Consider the following 20,793-nt stretch of genomic DNA (forward strand, 5'->3'; position numbering starts at 1 on the left):
CGCTTCCAATAGGGGAACGAATACCATGGTCCGTCCTGCTAGACTAAAGGGATATTCCGTGCATATTGTACAAAGAATATACAAGGGATATCAAACGATATGCAGATATTATACATGGGATCTCAGGCAATAAATATATATATTCGGTTTAATCTGACCCTTTGTAACAATCTTCTTCTTTGTTATTTACTTGAATGGTTTGATCATTGATTAATGGAGTAATATGGGGTTCTGGTAAACAAAAATTATTAGTTAAAATAACATAAGCTAACATATATTTTTACATCTATGCAAATGCATATGCAATATGTATAACTTTAATAAGTAATAAATACAGAAACAACATGTTTAACAATATGTAAATGAGTAGCTACATTTATTTTACATTACATTAACATTTATACGGTCTTTGGCCCTTTGAGGGCAACCATAATGCTGATGTGGCCCTCTGTGAAAATGAGTTTGACACCCCTGCGTGTAGTCTTTAGTATCCATGTATATTTGTGAGTAGTCTTTTTTTTCAACATTATAATTGTTGTATAATGCTGTATTGTATGTATCTGTGTGTATGAGAGAGGGATATGTGCATGTGTGTTTGTGCATAATGTGTGTGTGGGGGGGTTTCTGTGTAGTTATCCTATATAGGTTTAAGAGGGGAGGTCGTTTATAAGCCCTTGGGCTTTTTGACCTTTCCTGCACATTTGAACTGTTCTTCTTTTACTTCTTTTATTCCAGAATGTATGTTTGTAAGTGCAAATACCAATTAAAAAAAACTAACCTGTAGGTGATCTTTCACCCCTGCAGGCGGAACCAGAACTACCTGGACATCCTGCGTCTGCTTTCGCTGGGAGACAAACAGCTCAGCTCCTTCGACATATCACTGAGGTTCACACACCTGTTCTGGCTAGGAGACCTCAACTACAGACTGGACATGGATATACAGGTAACAGAGAGAGAGAGAGATTAGATCAGATTCATGTATTGTCATCATGCAGCACAAGGACAGTACAGCGAAAAGAAGTTGACATCTAACAGTAAAGTGCAATAGTAATATAAAATGTATAGGTGATACATATTTATAACTGGAGTATATATAAATGAGTACTACTGAGTAATAATGGTAATCGGATGTATGTACAGAGTTGTAGTATTTATATGTACAGTGATACAGGTATAAAATAGATATAGATATAGTAGATACTGTAGGGTTGGGTACTGTTCACATTTGAACCGATACCGGTACCTGGGAATAGATACTGATACCCGACGGTACCTTTTTTCGGTACTTTACTCTCTGTAATAACAAAATGTTTATTTCAGTTGTAAAACTAAATTAAAGTCTAAACTTCTCAATTGCAACATTGTTATCACACCACACAAACTAAAACTCCTCCCTACCTCCCTCTCCCAAACCGTTCCTACAACCATTTTTTTATGTTGCATAATCATGTATTATGTATTATTATTTTTTAAGTTTAAATATCAACATTATCTGGCCATCCTCAGTAAATACTATCAAACTCCTCTTACCTCATCTGGTCTTTCCAAAGACCAGAGATGGGATGGGCATGTGTGCGCACGCACACACCCAGAAAGTGAGAATGGCTTATAGCAGACTTAATGATTTTAGAATATTTCAGCTAATGTTTATTAACATCAACTATCCAGTTCGTTTTTATAGTGTAACGTTTGGCTACCTGAGAGAGGAAGGGAGAGGGAAAGAGCTTCAAAAGGTGTAAGGTGCGCACTGGTCTGTGTCTATTATGAAATGACAATTGCACGTCATTGGAATTCTGATTATAAAAGAATAATAATAATAATAATTTATCCACCTTTTCTCCTTATTTTTCTATTTTTCTCCCATCCCAATTTCGTATCGCCAATTCTCCCCTTCAATTCTCCCCTCCCCTGTCTTGAACGTTGCTAGACTATGCCTCCCACTGGTCGGCTGTAGTGAGGATAGAAGTCTTGCATCACGTGTCCCCTCCGGTACACGAGGAGGCAGCCTGTCACATCTTTTCACCAGACAGCGCGGACTCTCAGTGGCGAGGAGTAACGCGTGGGAGGCTCACGCTGCCCCCGATACTTCCTGTCTCTGCTGTACAGGCGTCACCCAACCGACCTGTAGGAGTCGCTGTCCACAACGTCCGATCCCCACCCATCGACTTTCCACCGCTACCTCTGCCAATTGAGATAGTATGACGACTGGCCCAAGCCGCAGGCAATGCTGACTCAGGGAGTCGAGACCGGAGTTTCTTGCATTGGTGATGAGCGCAATCTCAGCTACGCCACCCAGCCACCTGAATTCTGATTATTTTCTAAATGGGCGTGTCTTAGGTATCGAAATGTGACACCGATTGATCTAACGTGAATTGGTACTCGGTAGTACCGATGTAATTGGGTCGGTCCCCTTAAAGGTACAGAGTTCGGTACCAAACCCTAATATACAGGTCTGTACAAAGGATTACATGCAGGTATATTCAGACATATATGGAATTTATAATAAAACACAAGATACTTGTGCCCTAGGCTAATGATAATCTTAAGCACTCAATGAAGAAACCCAATCCCATTATCAAACACCTATGCTAATCATGAGGGGCAAATACATTTACATTTAGTCATTTAGCTGACGCTTTTATCCAAAGCGACTTACAAGTTCTGTACAACAATTTTTATTATGTGTTTGTGGGGGGGGGGGGGGGGGGGGGGGGGGTTATGAACCCGGTTTAGGGTAAGGAGTTTAGGGTAGATAGATAGAGAGCATATCACCAGGGTTATCAAGTGTAGATAGATAGACAGAGAGAGCAGCACCTCACCAGGGTTATCAAGTGTAGATAGATAGACAGAGAGAGCAGCACCTCACCAGGGTTATCAAGTGTAGATAGATAGACAGAGAGAGCAGCACCTCACCAGGGTTATCAAGTGTAGATAGATAGACAGTGAGAGCAGCACCTCACCAGGGTTATCAAGTGTAGATAGATAGACAGTGAGAGCAGCATATCACCAGGGTTATCAAGTGTGGATAGATAGACAGAGAGAGCAGCATATCACCAGGGTTATCAAGTGTAGATAGATACAGTGAGAGCAGCATATCACCAGGGTTATCAAGTGTAGATAGATAGACAGAGAGAGCAGCACATCACCAGGGTTATCAAGTGTAGATAGATAGGCAGCGAGAGCAGCACATCACCAGGGTTATCAAGTGTAGATAGATAGACAGTGAGAGCCAGCACATCACCAGGGTTATCAAGTGTAGATAGATAGACAGCGAGAGCAGCACATCACCAGGGTTATCAAGTGTAGATAGATAGGCAGCGAGAGCAGCACATCACCAGGGTTATCAAGTGTAGATAGATAGACAGTGAGAGCCAGCACATCACCAGGGTTATCAAGTGTAGATAGATAGACAGAGAGAGCAGCACCTCACCAGGGTTATCAAGTGTAGATAGATAGACAGAGAGAGCAGCACCTCACCAGGGTTATCAAGTGTAGATAGATAGACAGAGAGAGCAGCACCTCACCAGGGTTATCAAGTGTGGATAGATAGACGGTGAGAGCCAGCACATCACCAGGGTTATCAAGTGTAGATAGATAGACAGTGAGAGCCAGCACCTCACCAGGGTTATCAAGTGTAGATAGATAGACAGAGAGAGCAGCACCTCACCAGGGTTATCAAGTGTAGATAGATACAGTGAGAGCCAGCACATCACCAGGGTTATCAAGTGTAGATAGATACAATGGTGGAATGAACTACCCACCCCAGTTAGAACAGCCGAAACCCGTCCAATCTTTCGCCGTCGACTAAAGACGCACTTCTTCAACCATTATCTGAAATTAAAAATATATATATATATCTAACCCTAACTAACCTTACTGTCATACACTTGTCCTAATAAACTAACCTACACTGTAGCACCCAACACTTTGATGAACATTGTTACTCAGCTGATAGAGTTGTGCCCTTCCTGATGACTTATCGTACAGAACTTGTAAGTCGCTTTGGATAAAAGCGTCAGCTAAATGACTAAATGTAAATGTAAATACAGTGAGAGCCAGCACATCACCAGGGTTATCAAGTGGGCACCTCTCTTCACTGGTGTTTCGTCAACTTAGGCCCACGACACCTCAGGAAGACTCAATAGTTAGTTCCAGTATCCCAGAACCAGCCCCCTCCATGCTAGCTCCCCTTTTTTCATTATATTATTCACACACTGAACCTCCCTATGTTATCCTATGTCAAAAATAAAACAATTCCTGATACCAATATCACACATGAAACAGCAACAACAGAGAAGAAAATGAATACTCTTACCCTTTGTTTACTTGTTTACCCCAGCTGACAATATTTATTTTCAACCAAATCCACTGACTCCCTTTCTTCTGACATCTCATCGCATTTCGCAAACTCTGCCCACGGATGCTCAACTCACCTAATAATGAGGAAGTCGATTGTGCTATAAATCCTCTGCATGTGCATATATTTTAATGCATGAAGAATTTAAACTCAAATCAAATCATGACTTAAATGTTTTTAAATGTGTGTATTGTGACACCCCTAATAGTTATGGTGCACATCAGAGGATAGAGGAGAGGTTGTGTCTGAACAAGCACTGAGACACCAGCAGGGGTGCCAGATGTACTGTATCACAATCTGTGTGTGTGTGTGTGTGTGTGTGTGTGTGTGTGTGTGTGTGTGTGTGTGCGTGTGCGTGTGCGCGTGTAGGAGATCTTGAACTACATCAACAGGAAGGAGTTTGATCCTCTGTTGAAGGTCGACCAGCTCAACCTGGAGAGAGAGAAACACAAAGTCTTCCTACGCTTTGGTAGCTAACAGACACACACACACACATTTTGGTCCGTTACAACACATTTCTCAGAGATGGTATAATGGTTAAGACCCCCGTTTCTCTAGAACCACATGTCCCCCTGCTAGTCTGGGATCAGATCCCACCAGAATCGTCTCTGCTGTCTCAATAAGGAACCCTCTCTCCTGTGTCTCCCCTACTCTGTCTCTCTCTCAGCCTTCCTACTGTCTCAATAAGGAACCTTCTCTCCTGTGTCTCCCCTACTCTGTCTCTCTCTCAGCCTTCCTACTGTCTCAATAAGGAACCTTCTCTCCTGTGTCTCCCCTACTCTGTCTCTCTCTCAGCCTTCCTACTGTCTCAATAAAGAACCTTCTCTCCTGTGTCTCCCCTACTCTTGTCTCTCTCTCAGCCTTCCTACTGTCTCAATAAGGAACCTTCTCTCCTGTGTCTCCCCTACTCTGTCTCTCTCTCAGCCTTCCTACTGTCTCAATAAGGAACCTTCTCTCCTGTGTCTCCCCTACTCTGTCTCTCTCTCAGCCTTCCTACTGTCTCAATAAATAACCTTCTCTCCTGTGTCTCCCCTACTCTTGTCTCTCTCTCAGCCTTCCTGCTGTCTCAATAAGGAACCTTCTCTCCTGTGTCTCCCCTACTCTTGTCTCTCTCTCAGCCTTCCTACTGTCTCAATAAGGAACCTTCTCTCCTGTGTCTCCCCTACTCTTGTCTCTCTCTCAGCCTTCCTACTGTCTCAATAAGGAACCCTCTCTCCTGTGTCTCCCCTACTCTGTCTCCCTCTCAGCCTTCCTACTGTCTCAATAAGGAACCTTCTCTCCTGTGTCTCCCCTACTCTTGTCTCTCTCTCAGCCTTCCTACTGTCTCAATAAGGAACCCTCTCTCCTGTGTCTCCCCTACTCTTGTCTCTCTCTCAGCCTTCCTACTGTCTCAATAAGGAACCTTCTCTCCTGTGTCTCCCCTACTCTTGTCTCTCTCTCAGCCTTCCTACTGTCTCAATAAGGAACCCTCTCTCCTGTGTCTCCCCTACTCTCTCTCCCTCTCAGCCTTCCTACTGTCTCAATAAGGAACCTTCTCTCCTGTGTCTCCCCTACTCTGTCTCTCTCTCAGCCTTCCTACTGTCTCAATAAAGAACCTTCTCTCCTGTGTCTCCCCTACTTTGTCTCCCTCTCAGCCTTCCTACTGTCTCTATAAAGAACCTTCTCTCCTGTGTCTCCCCTACTCTGTCTCACTCTCAGCCTTAATAAATAAACAAATGTAAATAGACTTAGGGCCCTTGTCGACCGGGGACGTTTTATGAGTTGTCAGCTCCTTTCTGTCATTCATTTCTATGCTACAGACGCGACAGGCCCGCTCCTTTTCCCAGCGCTGCGCCTCGCGTTTTAGCGCTCTCGGCAGTCAGCGTTTTTGGGCGGAGCGCTCCCAGCGCCTAAAGTTGAAACTAGTTCAACTTTTGGAGAGGAGCGGCGCTCATCAAGGTAACTTTTTTCGACCGACCAATCAACATCGAGCAAGTGGCGGAGCCGTGGCAGTCGCGAGACTCAGGAAAACGCTCTGAGCATGCATATTTTTTGCTTTTCAAAGCGGTCCACCTTGAAAAAAAACGTCCCCGGTGGACACAAAGCCTAAGGGATTGCTTACTCTCTTAAATTAAATAAAACAACAATGTACAAACAATTACTATGGTCAGTCAAGTGTGTGTGTGTGTGTGTGTGTGTGTGTGTGTGTGTGTGTGTGTGTGTGTGTGTGTGTGTGTGTGTGTGTGTGTGTGTGTGTGTGTGTGTGTGTGTGTGTGTGTGTGTGTGTGTGTGTGTGTGTGTGTGTGTGTGCGTGCGTGTGGGGTGTGTTTCCAGCTGAAGAGGAGATCTCTTTTCCTCCTACCTATCGTTATGAACGAGGTTCCAGAGACACATACGTCTGGCAAAAACAGAAAGCTACAGGGGTAGGTATAATATGACTATCACAGTAGTCATGCTATATTATATTATATTATAGTAACATATTGGCACAAATAGATGGGCTTTGCTGCAATTTACACCTGAAGAAAGTGAGGTTGCCTTATATCCATGCTCCAGAGATTGGACGTGCCGCGGTAAATAAAGGTAAACTTAGGAGCCAAATTTCCTGGTATGAATCCTCTAGATGTCTATTTTCATATGACCCCAGTAGTGTCGCACTAGTTTAGAAACTGAGCCGCTATGGCCTTCAGACTAGACTACAGAAGAGACTACTGACAGATGATCCACCATGTTTTCAGATGGTTAAAATCTCATTGTTTTCGGAGGGTTAAACCTCATTGTTTTATGGGTTAAAACCACATTGTTTTCAGAGGGTTAAAAGCTCATTGTTTTCAGACGGTTAAAACCTCATTGTTTTCATTGGGGTTAAAACTTCATTGTTTTCAGAGGGTTAAAACCTCAGTTTTCTGGGTTAAAACTACATGGTTTTCAGAGGGTTGAAACCACATTGTTTTCAGAGGGTTAAAACCTCATTGTTTTCAGAGGGTTAAAACATCATTGTTTTCAGAGGGTTAAAACCTCATTGTTTTCAGAGGGTTAAAACATCATTGTTTTCAGAGGGTTAAAACCTCATTGTTTTCAGAGGGTTAAAACCTCATTGTTTTCAGAGGGTTTTCAGAGGGTTAAAACCTCATTGTTAACACAACTAAAAGTCTAAGGGAGGCTAAAATCTAGATTAATTAAATTAAGAGCGAGAACAAGAACATGCCCCCATGGATGCCCTTTCAATATTGCGTATAAGAAGCTTAAAATCTCCAATGGGAATTAGGTTCGGGAGCCTTAGTTCCTTCTGTAATAAGTTCCACATAGATGGGGCAGAATAGGAAAAGGCTGTTTTTCAGAGTTCTGTGCGGGAAAATGGTACAGAGAGAGTTAAAATATCCTGTGACCGCAGGCCAGAACGACTCTGTTTCTGTACCATGAGGGACGACAGGTAAGAAGGGAACAGAACGAGGAGAGATTTATAAATTAAGCAGTACCAGTGGAGAGTCCTACGCAAATGTAGAGACGTCCAATTTAGAAGTGAGTAGAGGGTACAATGATGTGTAAGGGGCTTACAACCAGTAATGAATCTCAACGCCCCATGGTAGATGCCGTCTTAACAAGTGAAGAGTGTGCAGATGCATCCTTGTACAGAACATCACCGTAATCTAAAACAGGCAAGAAGGTGGCAGCAACAAGACGTTTCCTCATTAAAAGAAAAACACAACTTATTTCTAAAAAAGAAGCCTAACTTTAACTTTTATTTCTTAAAAAGGTGGTTAATATGGGACTTAAAAGAAAGGTTGTGATCAATTAACTCCTTAACTCATTGACTGCCATGCGTTCGCCGCCAAAAACGAGTATACCAGTTTTTTTTATAAAAAAAAACAATTATTATACTAAACAGTCAGCCGGACCTTGTTGTGTGATCCTGGTACCTCTGAGTGAATTGGAATTGAAATGACGATTGAATCGTGATAGGTGGCAGTATCACCTACCTTTTGAACTGGGCTAGTTTACTGTGGTGGTGGGGGGAGGTTGCTCACTAACTGCTGGCCAGAGTTGTAGCCACTAGCCTCGGAACTGCCTATGCAATGGCGAGCGAACTTTTGGAGATTATTATGAAGAGGACAAAACGATCACACTTATGGATGATAAGGTGCGTGTTCACCAGACTACATTGGACTCAGAACTTCTGGTAAATCATAAAAATACTATAGTCAAACCGGCCGAGCAATCGAGCATGTAACATTATCTGTCGCCGACAACAGAGTTGAGAGCACCCCAGACTAGAGCCAACTATAACGTTCGGCAATGGCGATCGCCTAGACGAGCGAACTATTGGAGATTATTATGAAGAGGACAAACGGTGACGATCCATCCATAACATAAGGTGCGTTTTCAACTATGTTGGATTCTAGTATTTTCAAACAGGCTGTTTTAGTGTAATGTTAACGTTATCAGTTGGGCGCTGCCAGAGCCAACTAATGTTATTTATTGTTCCTGTTCTGACTCAGACACTTCGGAGTAAAAGTGGACAGGGTTTTGGTGGACCTGCTGCCAAAGGTAATGTCTATTTTACCGAACCCCATCATAAAACATTACTTTGTAATGATCCCAGCGTCAGAAAATTTGTCCGCGAAGGACCCCCCCCCCCATGGTGGCTTTGTGAATAGAATCATTCTACTATGGTCATGTTTACCTTTGACCTGGAAATAATATAGGTGTCAGGCGAGAAACCCGCACGAAATGTGCATGCTGTACAGAAAACATGTAATATCTCACGTTCCAGGAAGACTTGATTATTTTGAAACGGGACTGGTTTTAGCCTGGGATTGCGCAGGAACGAAGGTATGTAGAAATAAACGGTTTGTTCCCTGTTGGAGTATAAATATTGCCTTTCAAATGAGCCATACTATTGTCTCCATAGCTATAATATAGAATATACGATGCGTCTGCAAACATCGTGAAAATGGTCAAAAACCCTGGCGCCAGGAAGTACAGATGGAAAAACAGCCTGGCAGTCAATGAGTTACGCATACCCCACATAGCATAAAACGCCTGACGATTGCATACCCAAAGTAATTTGCGATTTATTATACTTTATACTTATAGCACATGCATGAGTCTGGTGTCTTTTGAAAGGTAACATTCTGAAGTTTCTTACACAGAAATATCACTTTGAGTGCGAATGTAATAGAGAAACAGAGTTTTGAACACACTGAAATAAAATATTTGCTCCTTACTTTTGTGTTGACTTGTTGCCAGATGCCTGTTTTTGGGTTCCAGCTGAGAGGTAGGAGCTGGAAAACATAACTGTTCCATAGCCTGAAGTCTTATAGTCATACAGGTCCAAAGTTTAAAAGCGCTCTGCCCCTTTCTCGTTGCAATCAGCGCTCGTCTGGGATCGCTTTCGGTGCAGACGCTCCTTGGCAACAATGGTGGTCAATAATTTTCACCATCAGTGGTGACTGGTCCGTTCAGGACCGCTCACAACCGGACGTGGTCACTTGTCCGAATGGCTTGTCAAATGATGCTCGTCGGATGTTTCGTCATGTAACTCGAGACTGAAAGAACGCAATAGATCAAGAGTGGTGTCTATCGAATGGCGGGAAGTTTAACTTTCCAACAATGTATTGAATGATGGGGAGAAACGCAGCCTGGAGCTGGCAGACGAGCATGAAGTGCGCGCAAGTGCAAAACGTCCCACCGGTGGGACGCCGAACATTAAGAGCTTAAAAGGCAGAAGTATTTATAGGTGGACACAACTTCGATAGAAGTCCCTTGGTCCGATGAAATGTCAGGAAGAACTGCTGGGATCTTCTTTTTGTTCGAAAAGAACAAAGAACTGTGCGTGCGCAACAACATAAAAAGGGTCATCAGCATAAAGATGTACTGAAGCATTTATATCATGAGACACATCATTGATATAAATAGTAAATAGGGTAGGACCTAGGACAGAACCTTGAGGCACGCCATTCGTGATATTCAGAAAGCTAGAGGAGAGGCCATTGAACTGAACACATTGCTTGCGATTGGAGAGATAATTAATAAACCAGCCAACCGCATGGTCTGACAAACCAACATCCTTTAAACGCTGGTGCAAGCAGTACCGTGATCGACGGTATCAAAAGCCTTAGACAAGTCGATTAAAAAGAGCAGCGCAATAGTTCCATGGCCTCCACAATATCATTCACTACATTTGTAGCAGCAGTGATGGTACCGTGTTGCGACCTAAAACCAGACTGATGGGGGGGATAATATGTTGTGCAAACTCAAATAATCCATAAGATGGTTATTAACAAGCCTTTCGAGGACCTTAGCTAAACAAGCTAATTTAGAAATTGGTCTGTAATTTAGGATCACCCCCTTTCAGCAAAGAGAGAACAAGGGTAGTTTTCCACACGTTAGGGATAACATTTTGTTGAATGGAAAGATTAAAAACACATGCCAGAGGTTCAGCTATAACATCAGCACCCATGTGATACTCGTGGCATGCTTTTGCATCCTCATGCACATCTAGGAAGAACATGTCAGCTAGAGTAGAGGTTTCCTCTCATTACTTCCTGTTTTCCTCTCATTACTTCCTGGTTTCCCCTCTATACTTCCTGTATTTTGCTGATGTCATCTCTGCTTTCTGACCAGATGAGGACCAACGTTCCATCGTGGTGTGACCGCATCCTCTGGAAGTCCTACCCAGAGACTCACATAGTCTGCAACTCCTATGGTAAGAACTATACATGTGTTGATTAACTACCGTAATTCCTCTAATAGTAACCCCGGCTTGTATTTGTTTCAACTGTAGCTGATACCAGGCTTGTATTAGGAGGAGGCATGTATAAGAGAGAGGCCTATATTTCTATTTTTCAAACGGATCATAATGAATAAATCAACATTTTGTGTCAGTTTGAACCCAGTAAAATGTACTGGGTTCATTTATTGAAACCAAGTACTGTATGAAATACGGTAGTAAACAGTGCAATTACAGGTGGTCAAAAAAAGTTAAATAAAGTAAAATAGTGCAATCACAATACTGTAACTGGTATAATAATAATAATAATAATAATAATAATAATAATAATAATAATAATAATAATAATAATAATAATAATAATAATAATAATAATAATAATAATAATAACTTCGTTTTATACAATTCTGAGGTAGGCTTACTCTCTTGGTAAACATTAACACCATACCATTATATGGTATTTACTGCACAGCCATGCCAGCATATACATGAAACCCGGCTTGTATTAGGAGGCCGGCTTATAATTGCTTAGCTCAACAGCGCACCCGGTCATTAACACTTTGGGTGCCATGGGTTAAATTCATGATATACCATAGATTGCCAGCTCTATTTGTCTATGGAGAAGTACCCCTTCTTTGCATGGCTATAACTTTTTAAATTCTATTGCTACATTGCCATTATTAGGGCCCATTCAAAGTCCTATATGTATTGTTCATTGTGTAGCAACGTTAAACTTTTTCATTCACATATTCATACTAAAGTATGGTCTAATGCAGTGGTTCCCAAAGTCGGGGTCGCGACCCAAAGGTGAGCCGCGAGCAGCCACGGGTGGGCCGCGAGATGATTTAAAAAAATAAAATAAAAATTATTTTATTTTTTATTTTTTATTTTTTTATTATAATTTTTTTTGTCAGGCCACTGAACTTAGAAGCAGGCCAGGACAGTGTTTCTAGTTGTATTCTAAAATTCTATTCTATTGTATTCTAAAATGTGACTATATGGTTTTATATTAACTTAATAAATAAACAAAAACGAAAAATCTACTTATTTCAACGAACATTTCAAACTAAATAACAGATTATGCACATAAAACGCTGAAAACAACCGAAGCAACAATAGTATTTTAATGAGGCTATTATTATTATCATTATTATTTTGCAACAAGTTAGCCCTCTCATAAATAGCACATATAAATGAATAACTAACTTGAACTAACTTAATAGGATTGAAGTGATATTTGGCTTAAAAAATCGGTCGCCTGGCAAAAAAAAAAAAGCCCGACGATGTGCATTGGGCCGCGGCTCTCTGACGCCTTATTTTCTGGGCCCTGGCCTGAAAAGTTTGGGAACCCCTGGTCTAATGTATAAGTATGTTTTCATCTCTTTCTGCAGCTTTCTCCAGAACGTGATATATAGCCCCAAATGCATTATATTGATGATGCAATACAGTTTTATGGCAATCGGTGCGATATAAAAAATTCCAACTAGACGTACTTCTAGAAGTTACTACACGTCATCTGATGTTGACCGGATGGGCTAGGGGGCGTTTATAATTATATTATTATACCAATCATCTAATGTGGGTCAAATGTTGATCATAGCAGTTAGTATCGAAGACGGTAATTTTACACGCTAAAACTCACCCCAATCTCCTCGCGCCGTTGGGCGATCAGCGTAGAGTAGAAATTTTACCATTATGGGATGTTGATTTACCCGGTCCATTTCCAGGTTGTATAATGGTATATACGTCCAAATCATGTTGTTTATCGAGTTATTGGCAATGGATCGCTATATATTGTGACGAGCCAGAGTGCCGGGAGCCAAACCGAGTGCCGAGTGCGGTGCCGAGTGCGGAAGTAATATGGCCGACCAGCACAACCTCCACAGCACTTCCTGTTTGGCGATTGCGCCGATCGGCCACCAGATGGCGCTCCTGAACCGCCAGAGAGCTCAGTGGGTCCTCCTGGTGGATCTCAGGCCGGCGGAGGGGAAATATGAATCCGATCACAGATTTTTGAAATATTGATATTAAAGACGCTGTAAAGCGTCCTTCGGCAACTTGAGCATGGCCGGGAATGACGCTGGAAAGCGTTTTCCGGCACCCAAAGTGTTAATAGAGACCCGGTTTTTAATTGAATACCGGTTACTATTAGAGGAATTACGGTATACATGTAGCTAGCTATATGTTGATGAACTATACATGTTTATTAACTATACATGTAGCTATATTTTGATTTACTATACATGTACAGTAGCTATATGTTGAGAAGCATCCAGTCTTAATTAAGTGTGTGTGTGTGTGTGTGTGTGTGTGTGTGTGTGTGTGTGTGTGTGTGTGTGTGTGTGTGTGTGTGTGTGTGTGTGTGTGTGTGTGTGTGTGTGTGTGTGTGTGTGTGTGTGTGTGTGTGTGTGTGTGTGTGTGTGTGTGTGTGTGTGTGGTGTGTGTGTGTGTGTGTGTGTGTGTCAGGTTGTACTGATGACATTGTGACCAGTGATCACTCTCCTGTCTTCGCTACGTTTGAGGTCGGGGTCACGTCACAGTTCGTCTCCAAGAAAGGTAGAGAGACCTCCACTATACTATAGGTTTCTTTCTCTTCACCGAATTTCCCTCGGGATAAATGATGAAATGTATTTATATTCTATTCTATTTTTCTCTCTCACTCTCTCTTTTTCTCTTAAATTATCTATATTGGTTAACAATTTGTGAAAGCTTTGTAAGATTTTGCACTAATTCCTTTCCAAGTCAGCAGCTTCTACTGTTTCAAGACATGTCAAGACCTACTCAGCTTTCACAAGTTCAGCCCACACCAATGACGACAGAGTCACAAAATATAAGTTCAACAGATTCCATAGAAATCGATTTGTAATTGATTTTAAGGGATTGTTTATTAGGGCCTAGTACATGCAGCTTGGGGAGGATGCACATGGAGCCATGCCCTCCTGGGAAGATGTGCTCAGTGGGGGTTGGATTAGGGAAGGAAAGGAAAGTGAGGAGAGAACTGTTCTGGAGTCGGGTTCCGGTCTGCTTGGGGAGCCAAGGTGAAGACTTTCTGAAATTCATTAGAGATGGAGTTGGAATGAGTTGGATGTGGGCTGCGAGGAGGATAAATTGTTGAGTGAGGGATAGCCAGGTTAGACGGCGGATGAAGGGGACCGATTACTGTTGATGATGTTGACTACTGCGATATTGTTATTGTTATTGTTATTGTCGCTTGGATGAGAATTCAGAAAGAAATTCCCCACTAAGCCCTAAATTCAGAGCAGCGCAGTATCCTAATGACTTTTATGCGTCAGTCGATAAGGTGTTTTGCAAATTCTGTCTGTCAACATAACCCGTGGACTGGACCCACAAAAACGCGTGCGAAGATCACTTCAAAAGCCATGTCAGGAACAAGGACCGTGCTTCCCAAAACATACCAGCTCTCTAACGATGATCTCTGGTGATCACAATAGATACAGCTAGAGGGCGGGGCTAATCACTGACACTATTGTGATTTAAATAGCGTTACAGTACATAGGACTATGGATGGAAATTATAGCTTCTTGCTAAATCTGGTGCACCCATCTACAGTATTTGCAAATTATTGTCAGTAGGCCTACACTGTCATTTATAAATGAAATAATGCATAATGCATAAGAATTACTATATTCCATCACAATAGAATATATATAGCTAGGCTACTGACATTGTGATCACTTGAAATGTGTATTTTTATTGTCACTATTATTTGAAAAATATTGTGTAAAATGTAACTGTATTTCTGAGTTGCAGCACTTAAAAACATTAAATGGACTGTTATATCTTATTAAATTGTGGACATTTATTCATTCCCACTTATTAGACACTATTTCTGATAGTAAAATGGGCGTAAAAGGCAAAATACAGAATTCTGAAATATTAAAATGGAAAAATGGAATTTGGGGGGAAATAAAATGGAATTTGGAAAATAATAAAAATGGATTTCATATGGCTCTACTATCTGTGTGTGTGTGTCTCGCTCTCTCTCTCTCTCCCTCTCCCTCTCTACATCTCTCTCTCCTGAACCTATTTAATTCAAAAGGAAGACATTGATGGACAGTAGCTATAGTATAAATTATAGCTCAGTTGTAGCTGTAACAGAATAATTGTATTAACTATTAATTAACTATTCAATAGCGTTTCAATTATAATGAATTAAATAATTGTATAAAGAATTTTCAATGTTCTGTCATCTAATAATATATTCCATTGCCTTTCCTATCTGTATCAAAGTCAAAATGTTGGTATCATAACAACACTACAACATACAAAAGCAGCTTGACAACCGATATCCTTTGCGTCTAGTAGGCATGGGCCAATTTGTCATTTTGGTGGTATGTGCTATTTGCACAGATGTTTAGCCCTTGAATGAATGAATTAATGAAAACTTTATTTAACAGATTGCAGAATGGGTACAATACAGTACGGCTCAATACACACAATTGTTAAGGGGATGCAGACCAGAGAAAGACTTTCGTCTTGTTTACATCAGGATCCCCCATTTTCAATTCATAGTGTGCACACGCACAGTATAATATGCATGTGATAAATAGTTTGTTAATAAACTCTGTGTTACTTGAACAATTTTCACTGTGCTCCTACATTTTTATTTAGATTTTATTTATTAACATTTTATTTAGGAGCACATGTGCTCCTTGGGAAAAAGGTTAGCGTAGAGCCCTATATATGGAGACATTAACATTACGTTATCAAACATAGGGACGAAGACTGTAAAAAAAAGTGTCAACAATGTTTTATAATCTTTATGTTAATTTTCATCATAAAAATTCTGTGCCCCCGAAATAAAAATAAAAAAAGCCCCCGAAAATCAATTAAGGGCCGTGGCAACAACTACCGCACTACCAGTAGAATAAGTGCCGAGGACCGTGGGAAGTGATGCAAACTGTCTTGTCGTGTTTTGAACATTTATGTTGTGTTGATGGAATCACGTTAATATAGAGAGATGAAAACAATACCACGTTATTTCGATTGATATGAATTGGATAATGCTGGCTGCAGGCTGTTAGAAGAACTAGCGTAACACGCTGTTTGGGCGTAGAGTCAGTGGCCAATCAGATCGCGCAAACCGAACGCGGAAATATACACGCGTCAGGGTTACCACAAGTTGTACCATGATAGGTTCGACCTATTAGTGACATCACACATGCAAATCAGAATTTGCGGAAGTACAGAGATTAAGCTCTCTCCAGAGGAAGACTGTGAAAAAGACGCTCTAGTGACCAGTTCTGCACGGATAACAATGTGTATAGTCATGCCTCCAAGTGGAGTTTACGATGAAAACATGTTTTTGAGTGGAGTTTTTTTTTTTTTAAATAAAGCTCTGCATGTTGTGTCCAGGTCTGGCTAAGTCTTCAGAACAGGCCTACATAGAGTTTGAGAGCATCGAGGCCATTGTGAAAACAGCCAGCAGAACCAAGTTCTTCATTGAGTTCTACTCCACCTGCCTGGAGGGTGAGACACACACACGCAAGCACACTCACTCACTCACTCATGCACGCTCACACACACTCACACACACACTCACACTCACACACACACACTCACACACACACTCACACACACACACACACACACACACACACACACATGCAAGCACACTCACTCACTCGCGCTCACTCAACCACACACACACACTCACGCACGCACACTCACACACACTCACACATTTACTCACACACACGCAAGCACACTCACCCACTCACACACGCTCACTCACTCACACACACACACACACACACTCTCACACTCACGCACACTCGCTCACACACACTCACACACATGCTAGTACACTCCCTCTCTCACACACATCTATGATGATGTTTTGGACTTTTCTTTAAAGCTTACATAATCTTTCTTTCTTTCTCTCCACCCTCCTGTTCTCTCTCTCTCTCTCTCTCTCTCTCTCTCTCTCTCTCTCTCAGAGTTTAAGAAGAGTTATGAGAATGACAGCCAGAGCAGTGACAACATCAACTTCCTGCGTGTGGGCTGGTCCAATAAGCAGCTGACTACTCTTAAGCCCCTCCTCTCTGAAATTGAGTATCTTCAAGACCAGCATCTCCTGCTGACCGTCAAGTCACTGGACGGATACGAGTCCTACGGTACCTGTGTGTGTGTGTGTGTGTGTGTGTGTGTGTGTGTGTGTGTGTGTGTGTGTGTGTGTGTGTGTGTGTGTGTGTGTGTGTGTGTGTGTGTGTGTGTGTGTGTGTGTGTGTGTGTGTGTGTGTGTGTGTGTGTGTGTGTGTGTGTGTGTGTGTGTGTGTGTGTGTGTGTGTGTGTGTGTGTGTGTGTGTGTGAGTGAGAGAGAGAGAGGATGTGGATCAGTTGTTAAATAGTGTCACAGTTTATACAATGTTTCTTTCAGTGTGTTTATCCTTTCAAGACTGTGCCATTTTGACTGTTTATTATTTTTTGTTTGTGTGTGTTCATGTGTTTATTTGTGTGTTCATGTATTTATTTGTGTGTGTGTGTGTGTGTTCATGTGTTTATTTGTGTGTATTTGTATTTTGTGTATTTCTTTCTATATGTGTATCTTCTATGTCTGTCTGTCTGATTGTCTATCTGTCTGCATGCCTGTCTGTCTGTCTGTCTCTCACTACTGTGTCTGTCTGTCTGTCTCTCACTACTGTCTGTCTGTCTGTCTCTCACTACTGTCTGTCTGTCTGTCTGCTTGTGTGTAACAGGTGAGTGTGTCTTGGCTCTGAAGTCTATGATTGGCAGCACGGCACAGCAGTTCCACACCTACCTGTCTCATCGCGGAGAAGAGACTGGTAACATCAGAGGCTCCATGAGGGTCAGAGTCCCGTCTGAGAGGATGGGCACCAGAGAGAGACTCTATGGTAGGAACCACTAGGAGCTGCCCTGTACAACCACAGTCTGACACTGTTGACCACTAGGAGCCGCCCAGTACAACCACAGTCTGACATTGTTGACCACAAGGAGCCGCCCAGTACAACCACAGTCTGACACCGTTGACCACTAGGAGCTGCCCAGTACAACCACAGTCTGAGACCGTTGACCACTAGGAGCTGCCCAGTACAACCACAGTCTGACTGTTGACCACTAGGAGCTGCCAAGTACAACCACAGTCTGACTGTTGACCACTAGGAACTGCCCAGTACAACCACAGTCTGACTGTTGACCACTAGGAGCTGCCAAGTACAACCACAGTCTGACTGTTAACCACTAGGAGCTGCCCAGTACAACCACAGTCTGACACCGTTGACCACTAGGAGCTGCCCTGTACAACCACAGTCTGACACTGTTGACCACTAGGAGCCGCCCAGTACAACCACAGTCTGACTGTTGACCACTAGGAGCCGCCCAGTACAACCACAGTCTGACTGTTGACCACTAGGAGCTGCCCAGTACAACCACAGTCTGACTGTTGACCACTGAGCAGGAACACTGGAGCTGTTGAGGGTTTAGAGCATTGCTCAAGGGCACCTTTACTTCTCAGGATTTGAATCATCAACCTTCTGGTTTACTCATAATTTTGACTTCTGTGTTGTCATGTTCCAGAGTGGATCAGTGTTGACAAGGATGAGACGGGAGGACCTAAAGGGAAGACCACGTTGCCTCCCAGAGTGGGACACGATTACGTCAAGTTAGTAATGTGGAATTATATGGTCCCCCCCCCCCCAAACATTCCACCACCCCAGACTCCCTCGATTAATCCCCAATACCCAAATGTCCTGTCTTCCAGTCAATCCATTTGTCTCCCCTGATCAATCAGTCACCACCCTTTGTCTCTCACCTCCTCCCCCCTTCACCCCTCTCCAGCCCTCCCAAACTCACCTCCAACACCTAAACCAGCTATTCCCCAAACTGGGGTACGCACAATGACATTGGGGGGTACGCCAAAGAAATCTGATAAAAATCTGATTTAAGGCCGTTTCACACGGGGAGTAACAATCCACATGCATTCTTGCTCTGATCAATAGGAATGCACCGCGTCTCATGTGAATAGCCTACACAAAAACAGAGCGACAATTTCACCAGACCGCGCCCGCTTGCCCGCTCCGCCCCTCAGATTGTCCTCGCCTCCTAAATATTCGCTGGCCTCTCATTGAAAATGAATTACCACTCCCCGTGTGAAACGGCCTTTACATTTCCAAACAGTCCAAGGTATTGAATAGCCCACTCTCAAGCACACCCTTCTCATTGATCTGGTGAGTCAATCACAAATTGTGTGAGCTGATGTGCAAATAACTTGATATGTGAGAGGACTTTTACAAGGCTAAATAAAGAGCAAATGTATTGATAACTCACTCTGTTATATAATTATGCATCTTTATTTATATATATACAGCAGTGTAGCAGGCTAACAAACATGGTAAAGAAAATGTGAGAGCGTGCTGTCCCTAGTGCTAGAGGGGGTACTCAGCGGAAGGTTGAATGTCTGAGGGGGTACGGGACTGTAAAAAGTTTGGGAACCACTGAGTCCTAAACCATCCCCCCTCCTAGCTCACCCCTCCTCCCTCCTTCACTCCTCCAACCCCTCCCCAACCCCAAATCCCCTATCTCCTTCCTATCTCTCACCTGGCCACACCCTTTATATCCTGGTATAAAGGTCTACATTAACATGATCCTGGAGCACTCTGAGGATACGAGGCCAGTATCTTCATGGAGTCATCCAGCATAACTCCTGATTACTACTTGTATTTCGATACTCTGTTTGAGTTAAATAAATCTGTGTTAACTAAGTCTATATTTTGACTGAGGTGTATCCTTGGCTCCAGCTAAATTCTTCGACAGTAACCCCTCTATAACTCTGTAGGACCGTTAATACCTCTAACTCTGTAGGACAGTTAGTAAGCTCTCTATAACTCTGTAGGACAGTTTAGTAACCTCTCTATAACTCTATAGGACAGTTAGTAACCTCTCTATAACTCTGTAGGACCGTTAGTAACCTCTATAACTCTGTAGGACAGTTAGTAACCTCTATATCTCTGTAGGACAGTTAGTAACCTCTCTATAACTCTGTAGGACAGTTAGTAACCTCTATAACTCTGTAGGACAGTTAGTAACCTCTCTATAACTCTGTAGGACCGTTAGTAACCTCTATAACTCTGTAGGACAGTTAGTAACCTCTATAACTCTGTAGGACAGTTAGTAACCTCTATAACTCTGTAGGACAGTTAGTAACCTCTATAACTCTGTAGGGCAGTTAGTAACCTCTCTATAACTCTATAGGACAGTTAGTAACCTCTCTATAACTCTGTAGGACCGTTAGTAACCTCTCTAACTCTGTAGGACAGTTAGTAACCTCTATCTCTGTAGGACAGTTAGTAACCTCTCTATAACTCTGTAGGACAGTTAGTAACCTCTATAACTCTGTAGGACCGTTAGTAACCTCTATAACTCTGTAGGACAGTTAGTAACCTCTATAACTCTGTAGGACAGTTAGTAACCTCTATAACTCTGTAGGACAGTTAGTAACCTCTATAACTCTGTAGGACAGTTAGTAACCTCTCTATAACTCTGTAGGACAGTTAGTAACCTCTCTATAACTCTGTAGGACCGTTAGTAACCTCTATAACTCTGTAGGACAGTTAGTAACCTCTATAACTCTGTAGGACAGTTAGTAACCTCTCTATAACTCTGTAGGACAGTTAGTAACCTCTATAACTCTGTAGGACAGTTAGTAACCTCTCTATAACTCTGTAGGACAGTTAGTAACCTCTAT

The 20,793-nt window shown here is 42.3% G+C and overlaps 1 protein-coding gene across 1 annotated transcript in view; it reads left to right on the plus strand.

Moving 5' to 3' along the window:
* The window catches only part of inppl1a (inositol polyphosphate phosphatase-like 1a), a gene marked incomplete at its 5' end in the record, with an annotated part of 124,885 nt that overhangs the window by 89,429 nt on the left and 14,663 nt on the right, over nt 1-20,793 (plus strand). Inside the window, 9 exons of the mRNA XM_084308522.1 lie at nt 805-943; nt 4,727-4,826; nt 6,671-6,759; nt 10,964-11,045; nt 13,536-13,625; nt 16,446-16,559; nt 17,030-17,206; nt 17,789-17,944; nt 18,627-18,711. Coding sequence (XP_084164648.1) covers nt 805-943; nt 4,727-4,826; nt 6,671-6,759; nt 10,964-11,045; nt 13,536-13,625; nt 16,446-16,559; nt 17,030-17,206; nt 17,789-17,944; nt 18,627-18,711 — 1,032 coding nt within the window. The remainder of the gene's footprint in view (nt 1-804; nt 944-4,726; nt 4,827-6,670; nt 6,760-10,963; nt 11,046-13,535; nt 13,626-16,445; nt 16,560-17,029; nt 17,207-17,788; nt 17,945-18,626; nt 18,712-20,793) is intronic.

The sequence above is a fragment of the Notolepis coatsorum genome (genome assembly GCF_963971535.1).
Source record: "Notolepis coatsorum genome assembly, chromosome: 1".
In the NCBI taxonomy this organism is placed as follows: Eukaryota; Metazoa; Chordata; class Actinopteri; order Aulopiformes; family Paralepididae; genus Notolepis; species Notolepis coatsorum.